This window comes from Xenopus laevis, chromosome 5S (genome assembly GCF_017654675.1).
Source record: "Xenopus laevis strain J_2021 chromosome 5S, Xenopus_laevis_v10.1, whole genome shotgun sequence".
NCBI lineage: Eukaryota > Metazoa > Chordata > Amphibia > Anura > Pipidae > Xenopus > Xenopus laevis.
In genome coordinates, this window is record NC_054380.1 from 73,331,139 (window position 1) to 73,354,988 (window position 23,850).

Consider the following 23,850-nt stretch of genomic DNA (forward strand, 5'->3'; position numbering starts at 1 on the left):
ACAAATTACTGAGCAATAAATATATTCTATAGTATTCCTAATGTTCTAGCATTCCAAGTTTTGTTTTACTTACATTGCCTTTGTTTGGAAAGAGGATTTTTGTCTATGCCTCTATTCATTTATTCATTTATTCATTTTAAAACATTACCTTCTCGAATACTGGAAATCTATAGGATAAAATAAACATAAATCTTGATGCATACATGTTCAACTTTTGAAGCAATAAAATGCATATTTTGTAAACACTTTTAACACTTTGACAGTCATGCGTAAAAGTCTTGTGAGACCCTGAAATGAAGTGATTGTGTTAAAAAAAGACTTTAGTTCCTCACATTTTTGTGCAATCTTTTTGTTCAACCCACTGAATTAAAGCTGAAAGTCTGCAGTTTTGCATCTGAGATGTTTCATTTAAAATTCATTGGGGTAATGTACAGAACCAAAATTAGAAAAAAGTTGTCTCTGTCCAAAGATTTATGGGCCGAACTGTAAATCATCCAGCTGAAGATTAAACAATAAAAGCAAAATCGAATTGGTTCTGTGGATAGCTGCATGTGAAAATGTGCCTGTGTTAGTAAAAGGCCTTGATTGTAGATATAAAACAGTGTCTACTTATCTTACAGTCATGGTGAATGTCCGTCACAGGAAAATACAGACACGTTTCTTCGTCTTTGTGATCATTTTATTGACAGAAATCCTACTGAACTCATAGGTATGTACATTTGCTAATTTACAATTGCTAATTTGTAGGTACAGTACACTGAAGTTGGGTTGATGTTTGACACTGTAAGGCTAGTGGCACAAAGGGCAAATTATAGGCTTTTTCATGCCTGCAGATGGAGAAAAGCTGATGCGCTTCCATCTGCTCCTTCTTCTGGCTTCAGACACACTGAGCAAATTTCGGCACAAGTGGATTAAAGCTCATTAACCACTGTTTGCGCCAATAGCCTTACATGCCCAAGGCCCGATCAGTTTGATACTGATCAGCTCCTGTATGATTGCCTTTTATTTAAACTATTGTGCCTGAAATCTACTGTAAATACTGACACGAAATAATGACATTGTTTTGCCATTAACATTTATGCTGGTTGATTCAAATTGAATTCAGTGTGGGGTTGCTCCAGGCTAATACAGTTCAACTTTACTTCTTGCATTTATAATCAGTACCACAGATTTTTCAAATGATGTAGTAACCTTACCATAGGGATGGTAATTACTGTGAAATTTTTTTCAGTGTCTTTCTCTGACCAAATTTGTCAAGACAGAATTCCCCATGTACTTTTAAACTTAATGACCTGCAGTAAAACCTCTTACTAAAAAGCTTGTTACAAGCTTGACATTTTTTTTTTAAATTTTGTTTTAAGATTGCAGAATAAAAGTGCTTAGCCCATGAAGGTAAACTTGTCTACCAAGGTATATTTTACCTTAGTTAATAGGGTTGATCGCCTTTAAAATAAGTTTTAGTATAATGTAGAGCATGATATTCTGAGACAATTTGCAATTTGTTTTTATTATTTGTGTTTTTTGAGTTATTTAGCTTTTAATTTGGCAGTTTTAAATTTTGCAATTTCAGCAATCTGCCTGCTAGGGTCCAAATTACCCTGGCAACCATGCATTGATTTGAATAAGAGACTGGACTATAAATAGGAAAGGGCCTTAATAGAAAGTTTAGTCATAAAAAGTATTAATAAAATGTGTAGGCTTACGGTACGTAGAATTTGTTTTTTTTAGATGTGTGTCAATGTCCCCCATCTGAAAGCTGGAAAGGGTCAGAAGAAGAAGGCAAAAAACTAAACTATAAAAAAAATAGAAAAAATGGTCAGTTGATACATTGCTTAGAATTAGCAATTCTGTAACATACTAAATTTAAACTCAAAGGAGAACTACCCCTTGAAAAGAAAAGGAAAGGTAAGGTCGATTTGTTTCGCACTCCCCAGTAACTGTAATAGCTTACCCATTTCCTGGGCTGAAAATAAACGTTTGGGTCTGCACATGTGGCAAGGTCGACCTACTGCAGATAAATGGAAACCAGGAAGAAAAATTTAATTTGTCCTCCCATACACTACCCTGGACCGGTGGGATTTTTACAAAGGTACTTGCTATTTGGCACTTTGTAGCATGTGCACTAAATCAAGACTAGTGACATGCATCAGCAGTGCAGTTTAAGTCAAACACACTGCCACCTCAGAAAAATCCCGCAAAACAAGCCATTGAAATGGACCAGCTCATTTAAATATTTAGGCATCAATATATATATGCAGACCTGAACCAGCTTATTCCTCTCAACCTTGATGCCTTTATCCAAAATATGATGACTGATCTAATGTACTGGACCATTTGCCCCCACCGCATCAGTATATTCAAAATGATATAATCTATCTAGTTTCCTCTGTCACTTCCATAATGCTATAGTAACACCAACAATAACTTCTTTCTGAGGTGTGCCCCATCTGCACATTGCATTTTTGTATTTCCAAAACATAGCCATAGTATTAATAAGAAATATAATGCTAGCTTTTCGCTTTAAATGTCACGATCAGTGCAGCACTATTAACTTGTGCAAATAAAGCTTTCGTATTACTCTAGCATTTAATTTCATGCTGGATGATTTACAGTATGTGATGCTACACGCTGGATGCAAATGTTCATTGCTTCACTTGAAGTTTGCTATCGCAAAATGAGACAGACTAAAGATCCAATTAATGTATGCAGAATGTGCCATCAACAGACTGAACATTGCACAAACCCTTTAGATAGAAGCTCTTTAACTAGAGTCATTTTCTCTAATGGACAGCTGATAATAAGGAAATCAGTGTTTATTCATTTGGGTCAAGAAATAAAGCATGAGTTACTGTAAATTCACTTTTGTAACATAAGGTATTCACATGCCTCATACTATACAAAACATTATCTAAAACAAAAATCCTTCACTTATGGAATTGTGGAAGAAGACTTAAACCACTAGATGGCACTCTGCATCAATACATAAACTGAAGATAAATGTTGATTGAATTATTTTGCTCATGTTTGCTGTCTTTATACATTTCTGCTACTTTCATTGCGAAGTCTTGAATTTCTATGTTAGACAATGAATATAAGTGATAGAGGGAACACAATATTTAGCTGTTATAATTAAACTTGCATTTCTTAATGTTTTCAACATTGTGTTTTCCTTTAGGTGTCCACTGTACTCATGGCTTCAACCGTACTGGTTTCCTCATCTGTGCCTTTTTAGTTGAGAAAATGGATTGGAGGTAATTTTTTTAGCCTGAAGTTGCATTTTTACAGTTTCATCTGCTGCATTTACCAGTGATGCTCTGCAGCCTCCAAGCGTGTGTAGTAAGGTTTTTAGACTTCTGACACATTTACTTTAGGAATACAGTACATGGGCATGCTAAAGCAGCCTTAATTTAGTGCCATTTTGCTTCTCTCCACATGCACCTGTCCTATGCTACTCCTACATTAGCCCACTATTCCCCCACCCACATCTTTTTACCTGTGGCAGTTTTAGGGATTTAAGGGCACACAGTGTGAGACCCAGAACAACAGATATGCTGGTGTAATACACATCAGAAACCCTGCACAGAAAGACACCAATACTTTGCTCCTGTGAGGAACCTTGTCATGGGACAACCATGAGGGGCATCAGCGAGAGTTATTAGTCTCAGACTTTAGTTGCCCTTCAGTCACACTTTTATTTTTTTTTATTATGTACACCTAAAAAATCCTTGGGTTGTCACATCTACTTTATTTATATGTTGCCACTTTTTTTTTTTTCTTTTTTTTTACCGGTACTAGTAAGTGCATATTAGAAAAATCTTATAAAAAGAACTTTGTATAAAAAAACAAATTACAAAAAAAACCATTCAGTTTACTTGTAACATTTTACTTTTTGCCCTATTTCACTTTACTGACTGCCCCTATTGCTGCACAACAGCTGTAATTTATAAATTATAGCTTCCTGGCAACCTTAGTGCCTTTTAGTACATAACTATGTTTGCTAAAACAGCATTTAAATATTAAATAAGCCCAATAAGATTGTTTTGCCACCATTATGAATTCATGCAACTTAGTTACCATCAAGTACAAGGTACTGTTTTATTATTACAGAGAAAAGGGAAATTGCTTTAATAATTAGAATTATTTTCTTAAAATCAGCTCTATGATGTATGGCTTTCCCATAATTAAGAAATTCCAGATAAGGCATCCCATACCTGCATTGTCAAAAGCTGTTGGTAGATGTTGCTAACGATTTCTGAAACAAGGAAAAATTAAGTAAACCAGTTTAGAAGGGTTGTTCGCCTTTAAATAAAGTTTTAGTGGCTTATTTATTTAACCTTGAATTTTTCTTGTCAAGCTTTTAAAGGGGAAAAAACGCTAATTTTGAGAGGAAAAAAGATTTATTATGCTCTGAAGCTGATAAAAATGTAAATCCAAAAATACTCCAGCTAAAAATCATTTAGAAGTCACTGGCAGATGGTCCCTTTTAAAGGAGAACTAAACCCTAAAACTGTGGCTAAAAATTAAATTTTAAATACTGAATGTATTGCACTAGCTTCTCAATAGCAGCAATGATCCAGGGTTTCAAACTTGTCAAAGGGGGTCACCATCTTTGAAAGTGTCTGTGACACTCACATGCAGGGTCCAGCCAACCTAACCAGGCATCCTGGGCAACCCGGCAGGCCACCACCCACTTCCCCCCACGCCGTAACAGAGGGGTCATTGGCAGAAAAGTGCAATAGGCTTAGGAAGGGAGAGCGAAAGAGGGGGAGAGCAGCAGAGGGGAGCGAACATGGGCTAGGGGTAGGAAGAATACCCTTTAACAGCTACCTGTCCAGTGCCCCCCCCCTATTGTTTCTCCCTTGGCAGGTGCATTTTCTGCCTAACCCTAGTTTTGTGTGCTCTGAAAATGAGGTTGGCTCATAATATAAGCTGATGCTACAAGGCTGGTTATTATTAAATTCTGATGCTAAATGCACTGGTTTCTGTGCTGTCATGTAGTAATTATATGTATTAATTACTAATCAGCCTTATATTGTGACATTTATATTCTATGTGTACTGTATATTGTGTCGGTCCCTGAGCTCAGTAAGTGACCACAGCATAGAGCATGTGCAGTGAATCGGCAGAAATGGAGAGCTACTGGGACATATTTGGAGGCAGAGATCTTCCCTGGTTGCCTTGGGCTGATACAGAAGCCCAAAACATAAATGTACAACATTTCTAACCTACTTCTTTATTTAAGCTTTAGTTCTCCTTTAACAATTTGAAAAAGTCTCACATTTCCAATTGACGCTCAATTTTGTTGCAGCAATTTTTTTCGTGGCGTTTTATTGGTAAATTAAGTGGATTTGGTAGAATTTTTTTTAAAAAAAATGAGTAAAAGTCGAGTATTAGTAAATAACTTTGCATGATGCAGTGAATAATATTTTGAGACAATTTGCAATTGGTTTTAATTTTTTATTTTATTTATTCAGCTTTTTATTCAGCAGCTATCCTTTCGAAGTTCATTAATCTGGTTGCTAGTATCCAAATTACCATAGCAGCAAGGCACTGATTTGAGTCTGGATTATTAATAGAAAAGTCACTGAATTGAAAGATTAGTAATAAAAAGTAGCAATAGAAATACATTTATAGCCTTGCACAGCAATTGTTTTTTTAGATCCCCATCTGAAAGCTGGCAACAGCTAAATGTAAAACTTTGGCATCTTAAATCTTGTGATTTTGTGTAGAAGTCAATGGGAGTTTTCCTAGGCAGAATTCAAGCTTTTTCTAAATGGACATTTTCAAATCTTTTCTAAGAGTTTATAAACGCTCAAAATTAATGATTCACAATTGTATTCAATCAAGGTATTGTTTTCTGATATTTTTATTAAATAAACAGACATTCGAGTTTTTTCAATTGTTAAATTTGAATTCTCAAACCTTACAGATTCGGTTTTTGATCAACAAGCCCGTTAACCACACCTTTGCTTTTTTTTTTTAGTTTGTCCCATTTAGCCTGCCAACTAGGGTCCTGTTTTTGCAGGATTTAGATTCTAAGTGTTGAGCTGAATCAAAATTGAGCAATTGTTTGACACCTGAACTCAACAATTGTTGTTCACTCATTAAGTAGTTTACATTATTGTTTCCAATTTTACTATGCCAGTTACAATTTGTTTTGGCTGTATCTAAAAATTAGGGATTCAGTGCGTCTTAACAGAAACATAAGTCACCATAAATAATTAAAATTGAATAACAATGATACATATTATTCAACCTCTGTTTCAGGGCCATTTTAATTAAGATGTATTTTCGCAGGGCCCACAAAGTTATTGGGACCACTGTGGGTCGAAAAGTGTCAGACCCATACTTCCCAAACGTCCCGCTTTCTGTGGGACAGTCCCTTTTTCTGTCCCAGTCAACATTTTGACAACTCAGGCCACAGTATTGGCTTTTTATTATTATTGTTATAAGTCCCAAGTTTCACTTTGTATATTTTTCTGGCGTTGGTGTAGGAGATCAACATTTCTGAAACGTAATTAAATTAAGGCTTTTTGGCAGAGAGCCCAGAACACTCGGCAGCTGCAACTGGATACATTTGTAACAATTAAGATTAACAAGTCTCTTGGGGAAGTTGAGACTCAGAACTTAATGGGCAATTTGACCTTCATTAGCAAAACTGTTATAACACATAAACATGCCCTAAAACTCCCAGAAGTATGTTAAAACGTTCATAATCTGCCAACTTTTGTGAAATGGACATGGTAATTAGGAGGTGTGACCATAAAATGGTAGTTGTCAAAAACTTCTCCATGCTACACGCAGCAAAAGTTTTTGTCCATCTTTCTATTTTTCCAATGTTAGGAGGTATGCAGACCCTGTATTCTCAACAGCTGGAAGTGTTCTATGACATTGTTCCAATAGAATACTAAAGTTAAAAAATACATTTCATGAAGCTTAGAAAGTGCCACAGTACAGCCACAAATATCATCTCTGCCCTGGACCCACCGTATGCATCCCTGCTCTGTTTTCTCATTAATTTTGGCTATGGTAGCTGAACAGCAATTCAAATCTCAATACTACAAATAAATAAATACTGATTGTAAATTCTCTATAAAAAAAAAAAAAAAAAACTTTTTTATTGAAATAATTCTGTGAATTCTCTGTTTTCTTCATAGCATTGAGGCTGCAGTAGCCACATTTGCACAGGCCAGGCCTCCAGGTATTTATAAAGCAGATTACCTCAAGGAGTTGTTCCGTCGTTACGGCGACATTGAAGATGCACCTAAACCTCCTGAACTCCCAGATTGGTGCTTTGAGGAAGAAGATGTAGACGATGAGGGAAACAATGTATTTCAGGAAGCAGAGGCAGGGTCGTCAGGAGCCACTTATAACAGAAGAAAAAAGGAACGTTTAAAATTGGTAATGTTTCTCATAAATCACTCCAGATATTCATTTATGTTCAATTTTGCCTCCCTGGCATATCTGTGTATTTATTAGGATTACAAAAGTGAAAAAAGGCGACAAAACATTGACAGTGGTGAAAGAGCCTCAAAAAGCCTCACAAGTCTATGTATCAGGGCTCAAGCTAAATATTATTTCAGTAACATTCCAGATATTTTATTTAGACATGCCAAAAATATTGAGAGCTTCCACTGCCATAATCTCATAGGGAACTTGTGGTTTTTCATACTGCTCTAAATAGCTTAATTGAAGGTACAGGTCTACAAAAAAAAGCCTTTCTAAATACCTCTTTTTTTTATATTGCTTAAAATGGTGTGCAGTAGAAGCATTTTTGGACATAAATGACATCCATATTTATTATAGCAACTTCTTTCAAGCTCCCTAGTCTTGGAAAGAAACACATTCCTCCAGTCTAGGGAGTTCACTCAAATAAATGTTTAAAATTCAAGTTTCATTTCCTGATTAGTAAGAGGTATTCAATTTGATCATATGTATTCCTGTTTAATAATGATGGACTAAAGTTTGAATTTAAATTCACTCCTTGGGTGAGTGTATTGACTACATGCTGCAAGCCTGTAGCACAAAGTCGACCCATGGAATGGTCTGATTGCACATTGGGATTGGTGGTCAGGAAGAAATCTGTGAATCACTATGTGGGAAATATTGCAACAGTTTAACAATACAGTTCCTCTATGTCAAATTGCAAAGAATTTGTGGATTTCCTCAACTACAGTACATAATTTATAGATTATATAATAACTTAAAGATTCAAAGAATCCTGAGAAATGTTTTTGAAATAAGGTGCTGTTTCCAATTAAAGGAGAGGTCAACCTTTTAGCAACAAAACCCTACCCCCTACCCCACATAGACCCCCCTCCCTCCTCCCCCCAGTCTAACTGCTGCCCTGGGGAAATGCCCCTAACTTTTTACTTACCCCTAGGCGCAGATTCAGGCATTGGAGTTTCACACAGCCATCTTCCGGGTCTTCACTAAGCTAATACGGAGACCGGCGAAGCGTTGAATGCGCAGTTGGACCAATTCAAATAATTCCAAATAATCAGAATTTATTTAAATTTTATTCTTTCTAGTAATAAAACCGTACCTTCTACGTAATCCAAACTAAGATATAATTAATTCTTATTCAAAGCAAAACCAGCTTATTGGGTTTATTTAATGTTTACACGATTTTCTAGTAGACTTAAGGTATGAAGATCCAAATTGCGAAAAGATCTGTTATCCGAGCATTCTGGATAACTGGTCCCATACCTGTACCTGTATATGCAATAACAAATAGATTTTAAATGATTTGCAAATCAACCCATTCTGTTTTTATTTACATTTTACACAGTGTCCCAACTTTTTTGGAAGTGGGCTTGTAATAGTAAAACCTTACAGTGCTAAATAACATAAATTCAATTTTGCTTTTATTAGAGCCATTGTGCTGTCATAAAGAAGAACATGATATACAATGCTGCAATGTCTTGTTTCATGTCATTTCTTTATGCAATTATACTAACTGCTTCCATAGTTTCTGTTTTGGAAAAGAAATACTGAAACAATTCTGAAGAGATATAACAACTGTCAACTTGAGTTTAATATCATTGATTCCCGTGAAGGCCATGGCATACCAAGTAATTTCCTCCTGCCCTTCCATTTCTTAAATGTCACTGTAGGTTATTACAACCAGTCTTATTCTTGATTGCTGTAAAAGAATATTAAATGTTAATTGTGTTTTGAATACATTGAATTGGGGCCTTAAGGTAATGTACATTTAGTTTCTTTTTGAGTTCTTTCCTTGTAGGTTTGTGTCCTTAAAGGGGAACTATCACGAAAATGAAAATTTAATGTAAGCTTCAGCATAATGAAATAAATAAGAAACTTTGTAAATACAATCAATGAAAAATTCTGCATTGTTTCTAATATAATCAAGTTTATGTTCACTATCACTCTCTCAGCTCTTTATGTAGCATTTGTGTGTCAGATAGTTGTTGATAGTTAGATCCAATATATCTTATAAGGGGGCTTCCTTACCTAGCAGATGTAAAGCTGGCAAAATGAGTGGCTCTTTCCCTGATATGTCAACCTTAAGGCCATGAGAATATGATTTAAGTCCTCTAGGTTCTCTAAACCAAAATTAGCAAAGAGAAAGATCTTTATCTGTACACCTTTTAGTTTTTTGAAAACTGAAGGCTTTTATTGGGTAATGTAATGAAAAGTCTTTGGTTTGCTCATAGCAACCCAAGCATTCGGACACTGACTAGTAAATGCAATCTGCTGATTGGTTGCTATTTGTTACACAAGTAGCAAACTTAAGCCCATTTATTACATTATTTGCTTAAGGAGTGTGCTGGTGTACCAGTTGACCATTGCAGTGTTATAGACTGTAAAGTAGCACTTCTCTCGTTACTCTGCTTTTCTTTAACCCAGAGGTATTGAGTATATTAGACCACCAAGTATTTATTATCTTTAAAGGTTGTGTTCACTTTTGTTAATGTTTAGAATGACGTAAAGAGCAATATTCTAAGCCCATTTGCAATCGGTTTTAAGTTTTTATTATTTGTAGTTTTTGAGTTATTTGGCTTTGTATTCAGCAGGTCTTCAGTTTGCACTTTCAGCAATCTGGTTGCTGGGGTCCAAGTTACCCTAGCAACCATGCATTGATTTTGAATAAGAGAGTGGAATATGGATAGGAGAGGCCTGAATAAAAAGATGACTAATAAAAACTAGCAATAACAATACATTTGTAGCCGTACAGAGCATTTGTGTTTTGATGGGGTCAGTGAGCCCCCATTTGAAAGCTGGAAAGAGTCAGAAGAGGAAGGAAAATAATTCAAAAACTATAAAAGATAAAGAATGTCGATTGAAAAGTTGCTTAGAATTGGTCATTCTATAACATACTAAAAGTTATCAGTTTAACTATCAAGCCTGAGAGCTGTAGAACAAAAAAAAAAACCCAAATCATTCAACATATTTAAGAAAAAAACACATAATAAAAGGGGTGGGGAGCCCTCTCCACTGATGTGCATAAGATTCAAAGCTTCACAATCTGGTAGCAAAGTTAGCGATAGATCTGAGTCACTACTTCATGTTCAGCTGTCTGAATTTGACATTTTAGCATACAGGTATGGGATCCGTTATCTGGAAAGGCTTTCACCCATAGATTCCATTTTATCCAAGTAATCCAAATTTTAAGCAATGATTTTACTTTTCTCTGTAATGATAAAAAGTACCTTGTACTTGATTTCTTAATCCTTATTGGAAGCAGGGCCAGCCTATCAGGATTATTTTATGTTTTTCTAGTTTTTTTTTTTTTTAAAGAATTTTATTTTTGCATTTTAAACATAAAAGAAAAACAATAAAAATTAACAATAATAATAATAATCGTACTTGGCATTTGCAGAGAAGACTGGGTACAAGTGATATCATAACACAGTGATTGACACATTACCAACTCAATATATCACAGCTTGCAGTCAAAGTTTAACTGTCTGACAACGATACCTGGGGGTTGACATCCAACCAAGGGGTCCATACTTTCCCAAACTTGTCGGGAGTTCCCCGAGCATTGTAGGTTAACTTGATGAGTGGAAGGGTGACATTTATTAAATCAATCCACTGCTGGAGAGTGGGGGCATTAGGACTCATCCATTTCATAATAATTAGCTTTTTTGCATAAAACACTATAGAACGTAGTAAGGTTCTAGTTTTTTGTAAGGGCACCACTTCGTCAATTATACCTAGAATACAGACTTCAGGAGTACAAATTCCAGGGAGAGACAGATGTTCATTACTATATTGAATTACCGCCCTCCAATATGACAGTACCCTGGGATAGTCCCAGATTAAGTGTAGGAAGCCTGCCTCTGCTGTACTGCACTTAGCACATGTAGCCCCTTCTAGTCTACCCATAACTTTGAGTCTCTGGGGCGTGATATATATTTGGTGAATCATCTTGAATTGGATAATTTTATCCCTTAGGGAGATTAGAAAGGAGTAAAGGTTGTCTATAGCCTCCTCCCACTGTTCCTCCTCTAATGAGGGAAGCGTATCCAACCATTTCCTTTTGGCTTTGTCAAACGGCACAGACTGTGAGGCCTGGATTATATTGTATAACTGTGATACCAGTTTAGCTGGGGCAGGGTCCCAAAGTCTGGCCTCCCACACCTGCTGCGTTGGTGAAAGCTGGTATGATTGGAATTGGGCATAGAAAGCATGTCTTAATTGGAAGTAACGAAATAGTTGTATGTCCTGTCGGTTAAATTTATCTTTTAACTGTGCCAGGGAGGGGAAGGATCCATCCACTAATAGGTCCTCTAAATGTCGGATCCCAAGAAGTGGCCAGTAATGTAAATCCGGTAGTTGTGACAGATGAGGCAGATTTAAATTTCTCCACAGTGGTGTTTTCCCTGATAATTTAGGGTAAGAGATAGCGCCTTTAGCTTGCACCTTTGTCCACACTTTAATAGGAGTAACGAGTACCCCTGGCAATGATGGACGGTCCCCTCCCTTTCTATAAGGGGCATTACGAATAGCTTCCAGAGAACCCATGATTGTTGCATGCAAATTTGTCAATGAGTTGCTATCGTCTGGGTTAAACCAGTTATGGATATAAGATAGTTGGGACGCATAATAATAATTCTGCAAATGTGGAAGGGCAAGTCCCCCCTTATCCCTAGATGCAGTAAGTGTGAGCCATGATAATCTAGGTGTTTTGTTGGCCCAAATAAATGAAAGTAACTCGCTGTTAACTTTCTTAAAGAATGGGATGGTTATGTAAACTGGTGCGTTCCAGAGTGGGTAAAGAAACCTTGGGAGATATAGCATTTTAAAAAGGTTAACTCTACCCCATAATGTCAGGGGAAGTGTAACCCAGTGTGGAGTCGTGTTTTTAAATTTGACTAAGATCGGGTCCAGATTCTCAGCTATATATGTTGTTGGGTCTGTACTGATTATTATGCCTAAGTAGCGGAACCTAGTCACCGGAGTGAGAGTAAGGGACCTGTCTGTTAGATTAGTATTTCCTAAGGGAAATAACACTGATTTTGTTGTATTGATCGAAAGGCCGCTAAGCCTTCCAAAACTCTCAAGTATACTTAATGCAGCCCGGAGTGATGAACCTGTATCCTCCAAGAAAAGTAAAACATCATCTGCATACAAGGCTACCTTTTCTACAATATTGCCCAATGTGATACCTTTGACCAATGGTGCCTGCCGCAACTTTGCCGCCAGTGGCTCGATCGCTAAGGCAAATAGTAGAGGCGATAAAGGGCAGCCCTGTCTGGTCCCCTTCCCTAGTTCAAAGGCTACCGATAGGGCATTATTAACCCGGATTTGAGCAGTAGGTTTTTTATATAGTAGTTTGATCCAAGCAATGAAGTTGGGACCACAACCAAATTTCTCCAGAACCTGCCACAGATAGGACCAGTTGACCGAGTCAAATGCTTTGGTTATATCCAATGATGCCACTACCCCAGTGCTTTGATATTGCCTTGCCAATTGAATGTGTGTGTGCAAACGTCTTAGGTTAATGGAAGTTGTTTTATTGGGCATAAAGCCTGTTTGGTCCGGATGTATAATGGACGTAATGACTTTTACTAGTCTGTTAGCCAGTATTTTTGCCAGTATTTTGGCATCAGTATTAATCAGTGATATAGGCCTGTAGGATTCACAGGAGTATGGGTCCTTTCCCTCCTTAAGTATCAGAGCTATTATTGCCCCATAGCACGAGGAGGGAAGTTCCCCTTTCTGAGTTGCATGGGTGAATGTATCTAACAGCCGGGGGGATATTTGATTATTAAGTAATCTATACCAAGCAGCCGGTAAGCCATCTGGGCCTGGTGTTTTATTCGCTGGGAGGTCCGAGATCACAGATGAGATATCAGTCATTGTTAGCGGGTTATCAAGAAGTTGTCTTTCATCTGGTGAGAGTCTCGGAAGATCAATGCCTTCCCAGAACTGGTCAGTATCGGTATCTTGGCTACTAGGTGTAGGAGAGTAAATCTGTTTAAAGTAATCTGCAAACACATTGGCCATAGCTAATGGTTCCGTAACTAGGTCCCCCCTGTGGTTCCTAATCCCAGGTATAACTGTAATCGGGTCTGTTAGTTTCGCCATATATGCAAGAGTTTTACTGTTTTTGTCTCCAAGATCAAACCCTCGTTGTCTAGTATATAATAGCTTTTTCTTAGTGTTGTCCGACACAAGGAGGTCTAGTTCCCTTTGAGCTCTGGATAGTGTATCATGATTTTCTTTGGTTTTAGAATGACAATAAGTCTGTTCCGCCTCCTGCAGCGTTCTCTCTCGGCTGCTGTGATTTCAGCCTTTTTTGCCTCCCTAGTTGTATGGATGGTGGCAATTAATGTACCCCGAGATACCGCCTTGGCAGCATCCCAAACTACTAAGGGCGAGGCTGTATTTTGATTAGTTTCCCAATAATCTTCAAATTCTTTCACACAGGCCTCCGCTACTGCTTGGTCTGTAAGCCATAACGGGGAGAGGCGCCATAGCTTCCTACCTGAGGGTAAACCTAATTGAAGCTCCACCCATACTGGGGAATGGTCAGAGTGTGTCCTAGGGAGATAGGAAATATTTTGTACCAAAGGAGCCAGGTCTGCTGAGCCTAACGCCAGGTCTATTCTCGACAATGATGCGTGACTGGAGGAATAGCAAGAAAATTGCTTTTCCTGGGGGTGTTTCTCCCTCCACACGTCAGAAAGGCCCACTGCCTCCATCCATTTAACAAGCTGTGGGGCTGCTGGATCTATTGCCGAGGTTCTATCCAGTGTAGGATTGGTAGTGGCGTTAAAGTCCCCCATCATGCACAATGGATCAGGAGGGAGTGCAGCTATCTTTTGAAAAAGGGTGTGTAAAACTTCTATAGAGAACGGAGGCGGAATATACACATTTACTAAAATTAACGCTTGATTATTAATGAGGCAGTGTATTATGACATAACGGCCATAAAAGTCAATGTGGACCTGTAGCAATTCAAATGTCAGTGACTTCTTGACCAAGACCGATACCCCTCTAGAGTAGCATGAAAACGGTGCGTGATACACATGACCAACCCAGAATTTCTTTAAAGGAATAGTTCAGTGTGAAAATAAAAACTGGGTAAATAGATAGGCTGTGCAAAATAAAACATGTTTCTAATATAGTTAGTTAGCCAAATATGTGATATATAAAGGCTGAAGTGAACAGATGTCTAATAAAACAGCCAGAATCCAACTTCCTGCTTTTCAGCTCTATAACTCTGAGTTAGTCAGTGACTTGAAGGGGGGCCACATGGTACATTTCTGTTCAGTGAGTTCTAATTGACCCTCAGCATTCAGCTCAGATTCAAAAGCAACAGAAATGACCCATGTGGCCCCCCCTCAAGTCTCTGATTGGTTACTGCCTGGTAGCCAGGGTAACCAGTCAGTGTAAACCAAGAGAGCTGAAAAGCAGGAAGTAGAGTTGTGACTGACATGTTATACATCAAATCACTCCAGCCTTTATACATTACATTTTTGGCTAACTAACTATATTAGAAACATGTTTTATTTTCCACAGCCTATCTATTTACCCAGTTTTTATTTTTACACTGAACAATTCCTTTAAGGCTAGCAGCTTCTGACCTGTTAAGTGGGTCTTCTGAAGCAGTACAATAGCAGGTTTAAATTTATGAACATGGTTGAGAATTAAAGCTCTCTTAAACTTGGAGTTAAGCCCCCGTACATTCCAGGACAACAGTTTAACTATCCCCATCGTTGATTACATTGTATAGCATTAGCACAATCACTGTGTAGTCATAGTATGCGACTCCAAGAGAGCCACCCCAGTAGCCAAGATGATTCATTGAAGTACGATTAAACAAATGCCAGAATGATAACTGAAATAAAAAACGTGTTACCGTGGCGGCCTAAGCAGCACTCCTTGTCAACGTATAACTTCGATATACATTTGTAGCTTGGAATAAGAAACAATAAGAAATACAATTAGAACAATCTAAATACTTAATCAGATTAATGTAAACTGTGGTTGTCCATACACCTACAATGTTGACCGGTACAGGTTGCGACAAGTGCAAAGTTCAGCATAACTTAAAAAAAATGTTGGATCCTTAACCAGGAGCTTGTGATATAGTTCCAGTCCAAATAAGCCTAGATATATGTCCGCAAGAGGGCTTTGCGGGTACTCTCAGGTACCTCTTAAGTGTAATATGAAATGAGTCTTACCCTGACTGTACTTCTCAGGTGGGAGCCGCTGCCGGTTACTAAGCTGGTTTGTTGAGAGGCAGCTCCTTGTAGGTCCGTTGTCAGCTACTGTTCAGGGACCCCCGAAGAGAGAACAGGGAGTAATATGGCCGACTGGTGGGGAATGAAAAGGCAGCTGCTCATCAGCTACACATCGCATTAGTGTGAGGATTATTTTATGTTTACATGATTTTCTAGTAGACTTAAGGCATGAAGATCCAAATTACAGAAAGAGCCATTATCCGGAAAGCCCCAGGTCCAAAAAATTCTGGATAATGGGTCCCATATGTGTACTTTGCATGGTCCCAGATTTGACAGGCACCCCTGCTGTCTTCACTTTTCTTGTCCTATAATGGTTGAATGGTAGCAGCAATTTGTAATGTTTAGGACCTGGTGTTTATTTCTGTAATGTGGAACACTGTGCCTTAAAGGAACAGTAACACAAAAAATAGAAAGTGTATCAAAGTAATCCAAATATAATGTACTGTTGCTCTGCACTGGTAAAACTGGTGTTTTTGGTTCTGAAATACTACTATAGATTTTATAAAGAAGTTGCTGTGTAGTTGTCCATTTAAGATGGAAAAAAAGAAGAAAAAGGCACAGACTACATAGTAGATAACAGATAAGCCCTGTCCAATACAATTGTGTTTTATCTGCTAAGTGTTACGTAACCTGTGCCTTTTTTCTCTTTTTTTCCAGCTTGAATGGCTGCCCCCTTGGCTTTGAAGCAGCTTTTTAATATAAAATATAGTAGTCTTTCCGAAGCCAACACACAGCTTTTACCAGTGCATGCTAAAAGTATATTATATGTTAATTACTTTCATTTGTTGGTGTTACTGTTTCTTTAAAGCTACTAAATGAAATTTGAATATTAAACAGAAAATATGATTTTGTTGCCATCAATGTGAATTTAGCTTACTTAGGATTCAATGAAAATGTCTAAACCAGGGGTCAGCAACCTTTACTATCAAAAGAGCCATTTTGCCACCTCTTCCACTAAAGAAAATTAGTCTGGAGCCGCAAAACATAACACATCTTACTCACTAAACTTTTAAAAGTTTTAACCTTTTTTTAATTTTAACCGTTACAACAACAGAATAAAACAAAGAGAAGTGCAGTGTGTATGTGTAGGCCTACTATGAAATACATTAAACACTGAATAGCCCTATTAAATGCTAGTGTTCTCATGTGTTTAATTTGACTTCTGTTTCTGAAGCTCCATGCTGATCTTCCCTCTCTTGTCTTGAGTGTGTGACTGCGGTAAGGTCCATGAGGGATCCTCTTGCTGCGGCTCAGTCTTGCCTGTCACCCCTGGGACATCTTTACAGCCCTCGCTCCTGCTGGCGGCTTCCTGCGTGTGCGACTGCGGTAAGCTAACTGCTAGCTTACCGCGGTCGCGCACTCAAGAAGCTGCCAGCAGATGTGGGCTGTATAGACGACGTAGACACAGAACACACCGGCACAGCATGGGTATTACTAGCAGGTATAACCTTGCTCGTTTATTGCGGATGCAACGTTTGGGGGCGTGACCCCTTTCTCAAGCATGTATAGACGACGTCACAAGCCACAAGACTGAGCCACAGCAAGCAGGATGAAGAGCCGCATGAGGCTCCGGAGCCGCGGGTTGCCTACCCCTGGTCTAAACCATATTGTGAAGCTTTCTGGATAATAGATCCAATAATTTTAAAAACAAAGGCTTTGCTGTCCCTTTAATCCATGCTAAAGGCCTTTTCAACATAAACCTTTGATCTTTTGCCATTACCGTTTATCTTTCTTTCATTTTCACATTTGAGTTTTATGCGTTTTATATCCTGTTTTTATTCTGCATCAGTGTATAAATATTACTCGTGTTTGTCTCAGATTAAATACTTTTTTTTTTGTGTGAATAAACATTTTTATTTCCTCAGGGTGCAATCTTTTTGGAAGGAGTGACAGTGAAACATGTTAATCAAATAACAACAGAACCAAAGCTTGGTGAGGTACAGCGGAAATGTCAGCAGTTCTGTTCTTGGAGAGGGTAAGGAAATAAATGAGAAATGCCTTGCTTTTATATGGTTTCTGCACATGCAGAAATTAGCCTCTATAGCTGACACTCCTTTGTCTTACTTTTTAGCTGGTTGGTTCAGAAAACGACCACCGTTATATGTAGCTGATTACATTAGAAGTCATTTAAAAGGTGTGAGTTACATATAAATATGTAGTTTGTTAGATCTGAGACTGTAATTTTTGCACCGAAACCACTTATTTGGATTCGGCCGAAACCCCAAATCCTTCACAAAAGATTTGGCCAAATACTGAACCGAATCTGAATCTTAATTTGCGTGTGCAAATTAGGGGTGGAAAGGGGAAAACATTTTTTACTTCCTTGTTTTGTGACAAAAAGTCACTTGATTTCCCTGTCTGCCCCTAATTTGCATATGCAAATTAGGATTCGATTTGGCTGAATCCCGAACCGAATCCTGGATTTTCTGAAAGCCCTTTTAGTTCTTGCACATACTTGTGTAATAAAAAAAAAGTTAATTGCTTTTCAAGAACAATTTAGAATAATATATTTGAATATTTATATACTTGTCTAATATTATCTAAAGCCTTCATCTTTCATCTGTCACCCTTCTCCACAACAGTTCTCTTAAAACAGGTTTACAGATTTTACACAAATGAATTTTGATTATAGATATTTTTGGTTTCTGGACCTCTGTATTCTTCCTTCAAATGTAACATCTTTTTTATATATACACAATGTGCAGAAAGACTATTGATGACTGCCTCTTAACTATTTTCTAAATATCCAACAGATAAATCAGTAAAGCAGAAACAAGTGCACTTTAGTTAGCGCTGAAAGTTCTTTTCTTGTTTTCTTATGAAGTTTGAGATCAAAGGGAGAAAAATCTGGCATACCTATTTTTTTATTTATATGCTAGTAGAGCTGGTCCATTAGTTGAACGGTTAAACGTTTAAAATGATGGAGACTAACCTCATGATGTGACATTTCTATTGACAAAAATGATGTTGAAGTGGGAGAGACAAAGACAGTGGGAAGGTGTAGAGAAGTTTAAACATGTGAATGTGTGTTGGGATGACTGGGATGGCTTGTGTGCTGTGGTTGTGGTTCTGATTTAAGGTGTATGGCTTGTGTCTGACAAATATCTTCCTTAAAACAGCTATACTGTAGGTGATACTAGCCTAAGGGCAGAGACACACGCTGCTATTTCAGGAGATTAGTCGCCCAGCGACAAATCGCTTCTTGTTTGGGCAACAAATCTCTTAGAACTGCCTTCCCGCCGGCTAGAAGGTAAATCGCCGGTGTGATGGTACTTTGGCTTTCCGAAGTCGCCCGAAGTTTCCTCATGAGGCAACTTTGGGCGACTTCGGAAAACAAAGCAGCGTGTGTCTCTGCCCTTATTGGAGGGATGATGTGAAGATATTCCATTTTTTTTTTTTCACTTATAGGCTTTTTTCCGTTTTCTGTTCTAATTTCTTCCCTTTTGTTCTCCCTTCCTCCCATTGTTATTTATTGCCCCATCCACCTTTTCTATGATTTTAACATTATTTATATCTACTGTATACTCTGTTGTCATCTAGGAAGATCTAAGTTTGTTTCTGTGCATGGGGAGGTGCATCCTATGTTTGACCAATATTCTAAGTATATGTGGGCTTTTACTGCGTAACTGTGTACATCTGAAAGAGGGCAGTATCCAAGCCTGGGCTGGCTATCTGTAGGGTTGCTGTAAGATGCATATATAGTCCCTATTTAATGGGCATGTGAGGGTGGGAGTGTTGGGGCCTCTTTGTACCTGATATGCCATGGCCTATTTTAAATCACTGTCTGAACCTGACAGTATCTCTTATTTCTCCACAACCCAAGAGTCTTGACTTATCTAATAGAATTGCTTATTGAATCCTACAGTGTAGTGAATTACTTAAGTGCCTAATTTTAACATTGGTCAAATCTAAATCTTTTAATCTTCTCTTGTTTTCATGCAAGTATTTTATCTTTTGGCAGAGTAATAAGGAAAATATATTCTATTATTAAACATTGAATTTAATTCCTACAAGCATTCCTACGACATTCACAAATACACACATCTCATGCTTATACCCTATGACTTTATCCAGATGAATGAAGCTCACCATTTGTTTTTTTTTTTATTTCAAACAATCTACTCAATCCAGGGTACAGGTACCTGGACACCAGTGCTTGAAACTGCATGTAATTGGTGTAGTAGGGGCTCAATAGAGTTTTATTTCTGAGTTTTTTCTGCTCTTAAACCTACCTTCCAGCCAGATTAAAAATAATGTTCCAACCTTCCATTTATAGGTGCTATGTTCAGATGATAAGTAAGAATAAAAAAATACCCAAAACTCTAAATAAAGTTTACCACGTATAGCTTGTGCTAGTACGATGCAATAACTTTATTGATGTTAACTTTAACATAAACCTCTACATATTATTGTATAAAATAAGAAACTTATAGAATAATGTTACTTTCAATTTAGTATATAACTACCGTTAAGTACTCAAGTTGCAGATTAGTAGCAATAAAGTGGACGTTTTTGGAGTTTTCAAAATCATTGATTTTAACAGATTTTGAAATTTGCTGGGTTGGTGGTAAAATAAATATTTGCATTTCAATAGAAACTTATTTTCTATTTTAAGATTAAAGTAGACATGTTCAGGTTATTTTGAAGGTTTTTTTTAAAGGGATTCTGTCATGATTTTTATGGTGTAGTTTTTATTTATAAATTACACTGCAACTAATTCTACCAGTTGTAATTATGCGGATATAAAGATTTGTTTATGTTCCTCCATATTATGAAAAAGAAATTCACTTGCAATGTTTACATTTTTTAATTGTCTTTATAGCAAACACAAGTGTAGTACCAAATTTTATTATAGCATTGTGACTCGTGCATGATTTAAGAAATGTACTTTTCTGTTACACATCTCTAAGGGTTTAATAAAACAAATGTCTTTTAGATCTGGGTTCCCTGGAACACAGCCTGTATCTATGGACAAAAACAATATCAAATTTATGGAGCAGAAGTCATATAAAGTAAGCTGGAAAGCAGATGGTACCCGGTAAGTTAAGCTTTTAAAAGAAAATTGTGGCAGTGTTTTAGAATATGAGGTAGCATAACCATAATGGTTTATTTTATTAGAGTATAATTACAATTGTAAGTCCTTTTTAACTTGTTGTATTTGTGTTATTTAAATAGTAAGCAGTAGAAGATGTTTATCTTCATTGCCATTATTGTGCTGATATGCTAAACGAAACCACTGGGTACCTAAACTACCAAGAGTAACCGAACGGTACATTCTGACGTATCCTGCAATTGTTTTTCCCCTAACTTAAGCTGTCTATAGACGCAAAGATCCGATCGTACGAATCCTCGAACGATCTGACTTCCCCATCTCCTGATCTGCCATTAACCATTCAGATCAAATAAAGTAGAAAAGAACAGATCAGCTGATGTTCTGCCCCTGACAGCAATCTTACGAAAGTTATGTCCGACAAAAGCTAGTGACAGTCTCCCACTGAAAATCGTACGATCGCCAATACATGCAGAAATATTATCGGCAGCTGACAGAAATTTTCTAACCTGTCCGATCGACCAAACGACCGATCTCCGCCAGACAAAAAATGTAGGGACTCTCCACACACGGCCCGAAAAATCGTCCGAATCCTAGATTCATACGATCGGATCTTTGTGTCTATGGCCAGCTTTGGAATTTACAATTTTTATCCACTAGTAATCAAATGCTTAAAATCACTTTATGTTCTTGATATAAACTGTCACTTTTAAATATATATATAACAACAAAAACAGAAAAGAATGAAAACATTCAGAATTTACTAGAACTTAAGCTTCCAGCTTTACTCATTTTGTAGTGAGTGATGCCTTTGCATGATTATTTTTAAGGTGCCAAATAGCTTTTAGAAGTATCAGAATTTAAGGAACTATATTACAGGCTAAAACGTTGGCAAGCTAAAATTTGTTCTGCTGCAGATCAGTTAAATGTGTTGTGATAAATTGCAACCTTTTTGCTTTGTGTGTTACTGTACTCTTTTCACATTCCTTTGCAGAATTTGTCTACCTACACCTTTCATATACCAGTGCTTGTCAGTACAGCTTTCATTACTGCTCTCACTTCATGCCCATGAATTCATGCTGCTCTCATTATTATTATTATTAAGAATAATATACAACTCTACTAACATGTAAAGACATTTTAAAGTCACCTCAAATTTCTGACCTTTATATGGGGGCATGGATCTCCTTTGTGACTTCTATTAGCCTTTCAGTGGCGGGTTAATATCTATATGATTCCAGTTCTCCACACTTTCCACTTTATATACATCATCTTTACCCAACGTTTGATCTTGACTGCTGAGATTGTTTCCTAAACCAATTCAGTGAATAAAGAATCCAATGATGTTACTTCTTCTCCAGCTAAATGCATTCTGAGAAGGAGCATGAGTTTGCACAAGCTTTTACCTGCACCCTAGTTTGTGCACGGCCTCGCGTGGGGGGAGTGGTTTGGCGGCGGCGGTGGCATTGCCCAGCACTGCTTTTGATATCACTTGCTTGTAATGTCTAACATTTTCATGCACTAAATCTGATTGTGTCTCTTTCTGTGTGCATGTCACTCTGGCTCCTTTTGAATGTGAGCTTGTATATTTATGCAAATACCTCTGAGTCCCTGGCTCTTTCTATCAAAGGTTGTTTTTGTTTGTTTTTTTGTTGGTGTGTTTCTGAGTCGCTGAGTAATTTTGCTGCGGATGTTTTTCTTGATTTTTTTCTGCCTAAAAAAAACATTCTCTGTAATATCCGTTGTGTGACCACACACAATACCTCTTGAGACTTCAACTGTAGTTATGGTAGGGATGCACCAACCCCTCCTATTTTCTATACAGCCAAAGCCTCTCTAATGGATTCAGAGAATACTAAACTAAATCCGAACCTTGTTTGTGGCGGAAAACTGCCAGCACTGACAAAAATTTATGATTTGTGTGCAAAACATGCATACGAACTGACATGGGCACATCAAATATTTTGCTTTATATTAAGTTCAAATTTGGTTCAATCAGGCTCCTGATTTGACCAAATATGAATATGAATTTTCTTAAAAAATTGCTCTGATTTGGGCAAATGTTCTATTATCCAAAGGCAGACACTGCCTCAGCTATGAAGTAGGGCAAAATGAGGTAGGCACAATGACTTCATTTAATACGCATCATAAAATATCAAATACAAATATTTCCCCTGTTAAAAAACACAGGTTTCCTATTGGTTAGGGTAGAACTACATGGGCGATTTCGATGCATTTTTGGCGGATGCGACGCGCTATGCCAAAATGCAGGCGTCAAGACGGATACGACGGGAAAACAAGGTAAGAAATACAAATGTTGGATGGTGTCGCATCGTTCATCCATCGCGACACGACTGTCAAATGCAGATGCAGCATCTGCATCAGACAGTTGCGTCGGACAAACGCTGCTGTTGCTTACCTTGTTTTCCGTTGCATGCGACTTGACGCCTGCGATTCCGCCGAAAACTCATGGAAATCGTCCATGTAGTTCTACCCTTACTCTTAAGTTAGTTCAGAACAGGCAGAGGAAGTGACAGGAAGCGCTAAAGTGAAACTTGTTTTATTTTCTTCATTAAAGTGGACCCAGACATAAAAATCTGTATAATAAAAGTCCTTTTCAAATTAAACATGGAATCCAATTTCTATTTTTTATTAAAGCATTCATAGCTGTTGTAAGTTCATTTAAAAATCTCAGCTGTCAATCAAATATTGTCTGCCCCTCCTTTATGCCTAGGCATAGAGGTGGGGCAGACAATTACTTTCACTTTCCATTCAGCACTTCCTAGATGTCACTGCTCTCCCCACATTCTCCCAAATCTCTTCACCGTTTAATTGTGTAGCCAGGGCATAGGGATGGACATCTGGTCCCCCATTCTGGTGCACAAACAAGATTCTGAGATGATACAAGGCTTGTCTTAATAACAGTGTCCACAAAATGGCTCCTGCCTGCTTGTTATAGTTATGAATTCCCAGACTGAAGGAAACAAGATTCAAATAATTTAAATAGTGTAATTAAAGTTCATATTGCTTGACTAATGTGATAAAATAGGATTTTGAATTTTTTTTTTTTGGGTGATGGGT

The 23,850-nt window shown here is 37.5% G+C and overlaps 1 protein-coding gene across 2 annotated transcripts in view; it reads left to right on the forward strand.

The window, feature by feature from the left end:
• The window catches only part of rngtt.S (RNA guanylyltransferase and 5'-phosphatase), a 157,255-nt gene that overhangs the window by 6,795 nt on the left and 126,610 nt on the right, over positions 1–23,850 (forward strand). For both annotated transcript variants that reach the window (XM_041563968.1, NM_001090763.1), the window contains 5 exon segments: positions 621–709; positions 3,176–3,251; positions 7,158–7,401; positions 17,585–17,694; positions 20,656–20,757. In XM_041563968.1, the coding sequence (XP_041419902.1) occupies positions 621–709; positions 3,176–3,251; positions 7,158–7,401; positions 17,585–17,694; positions 20,656–20,757 (621 nt within the window).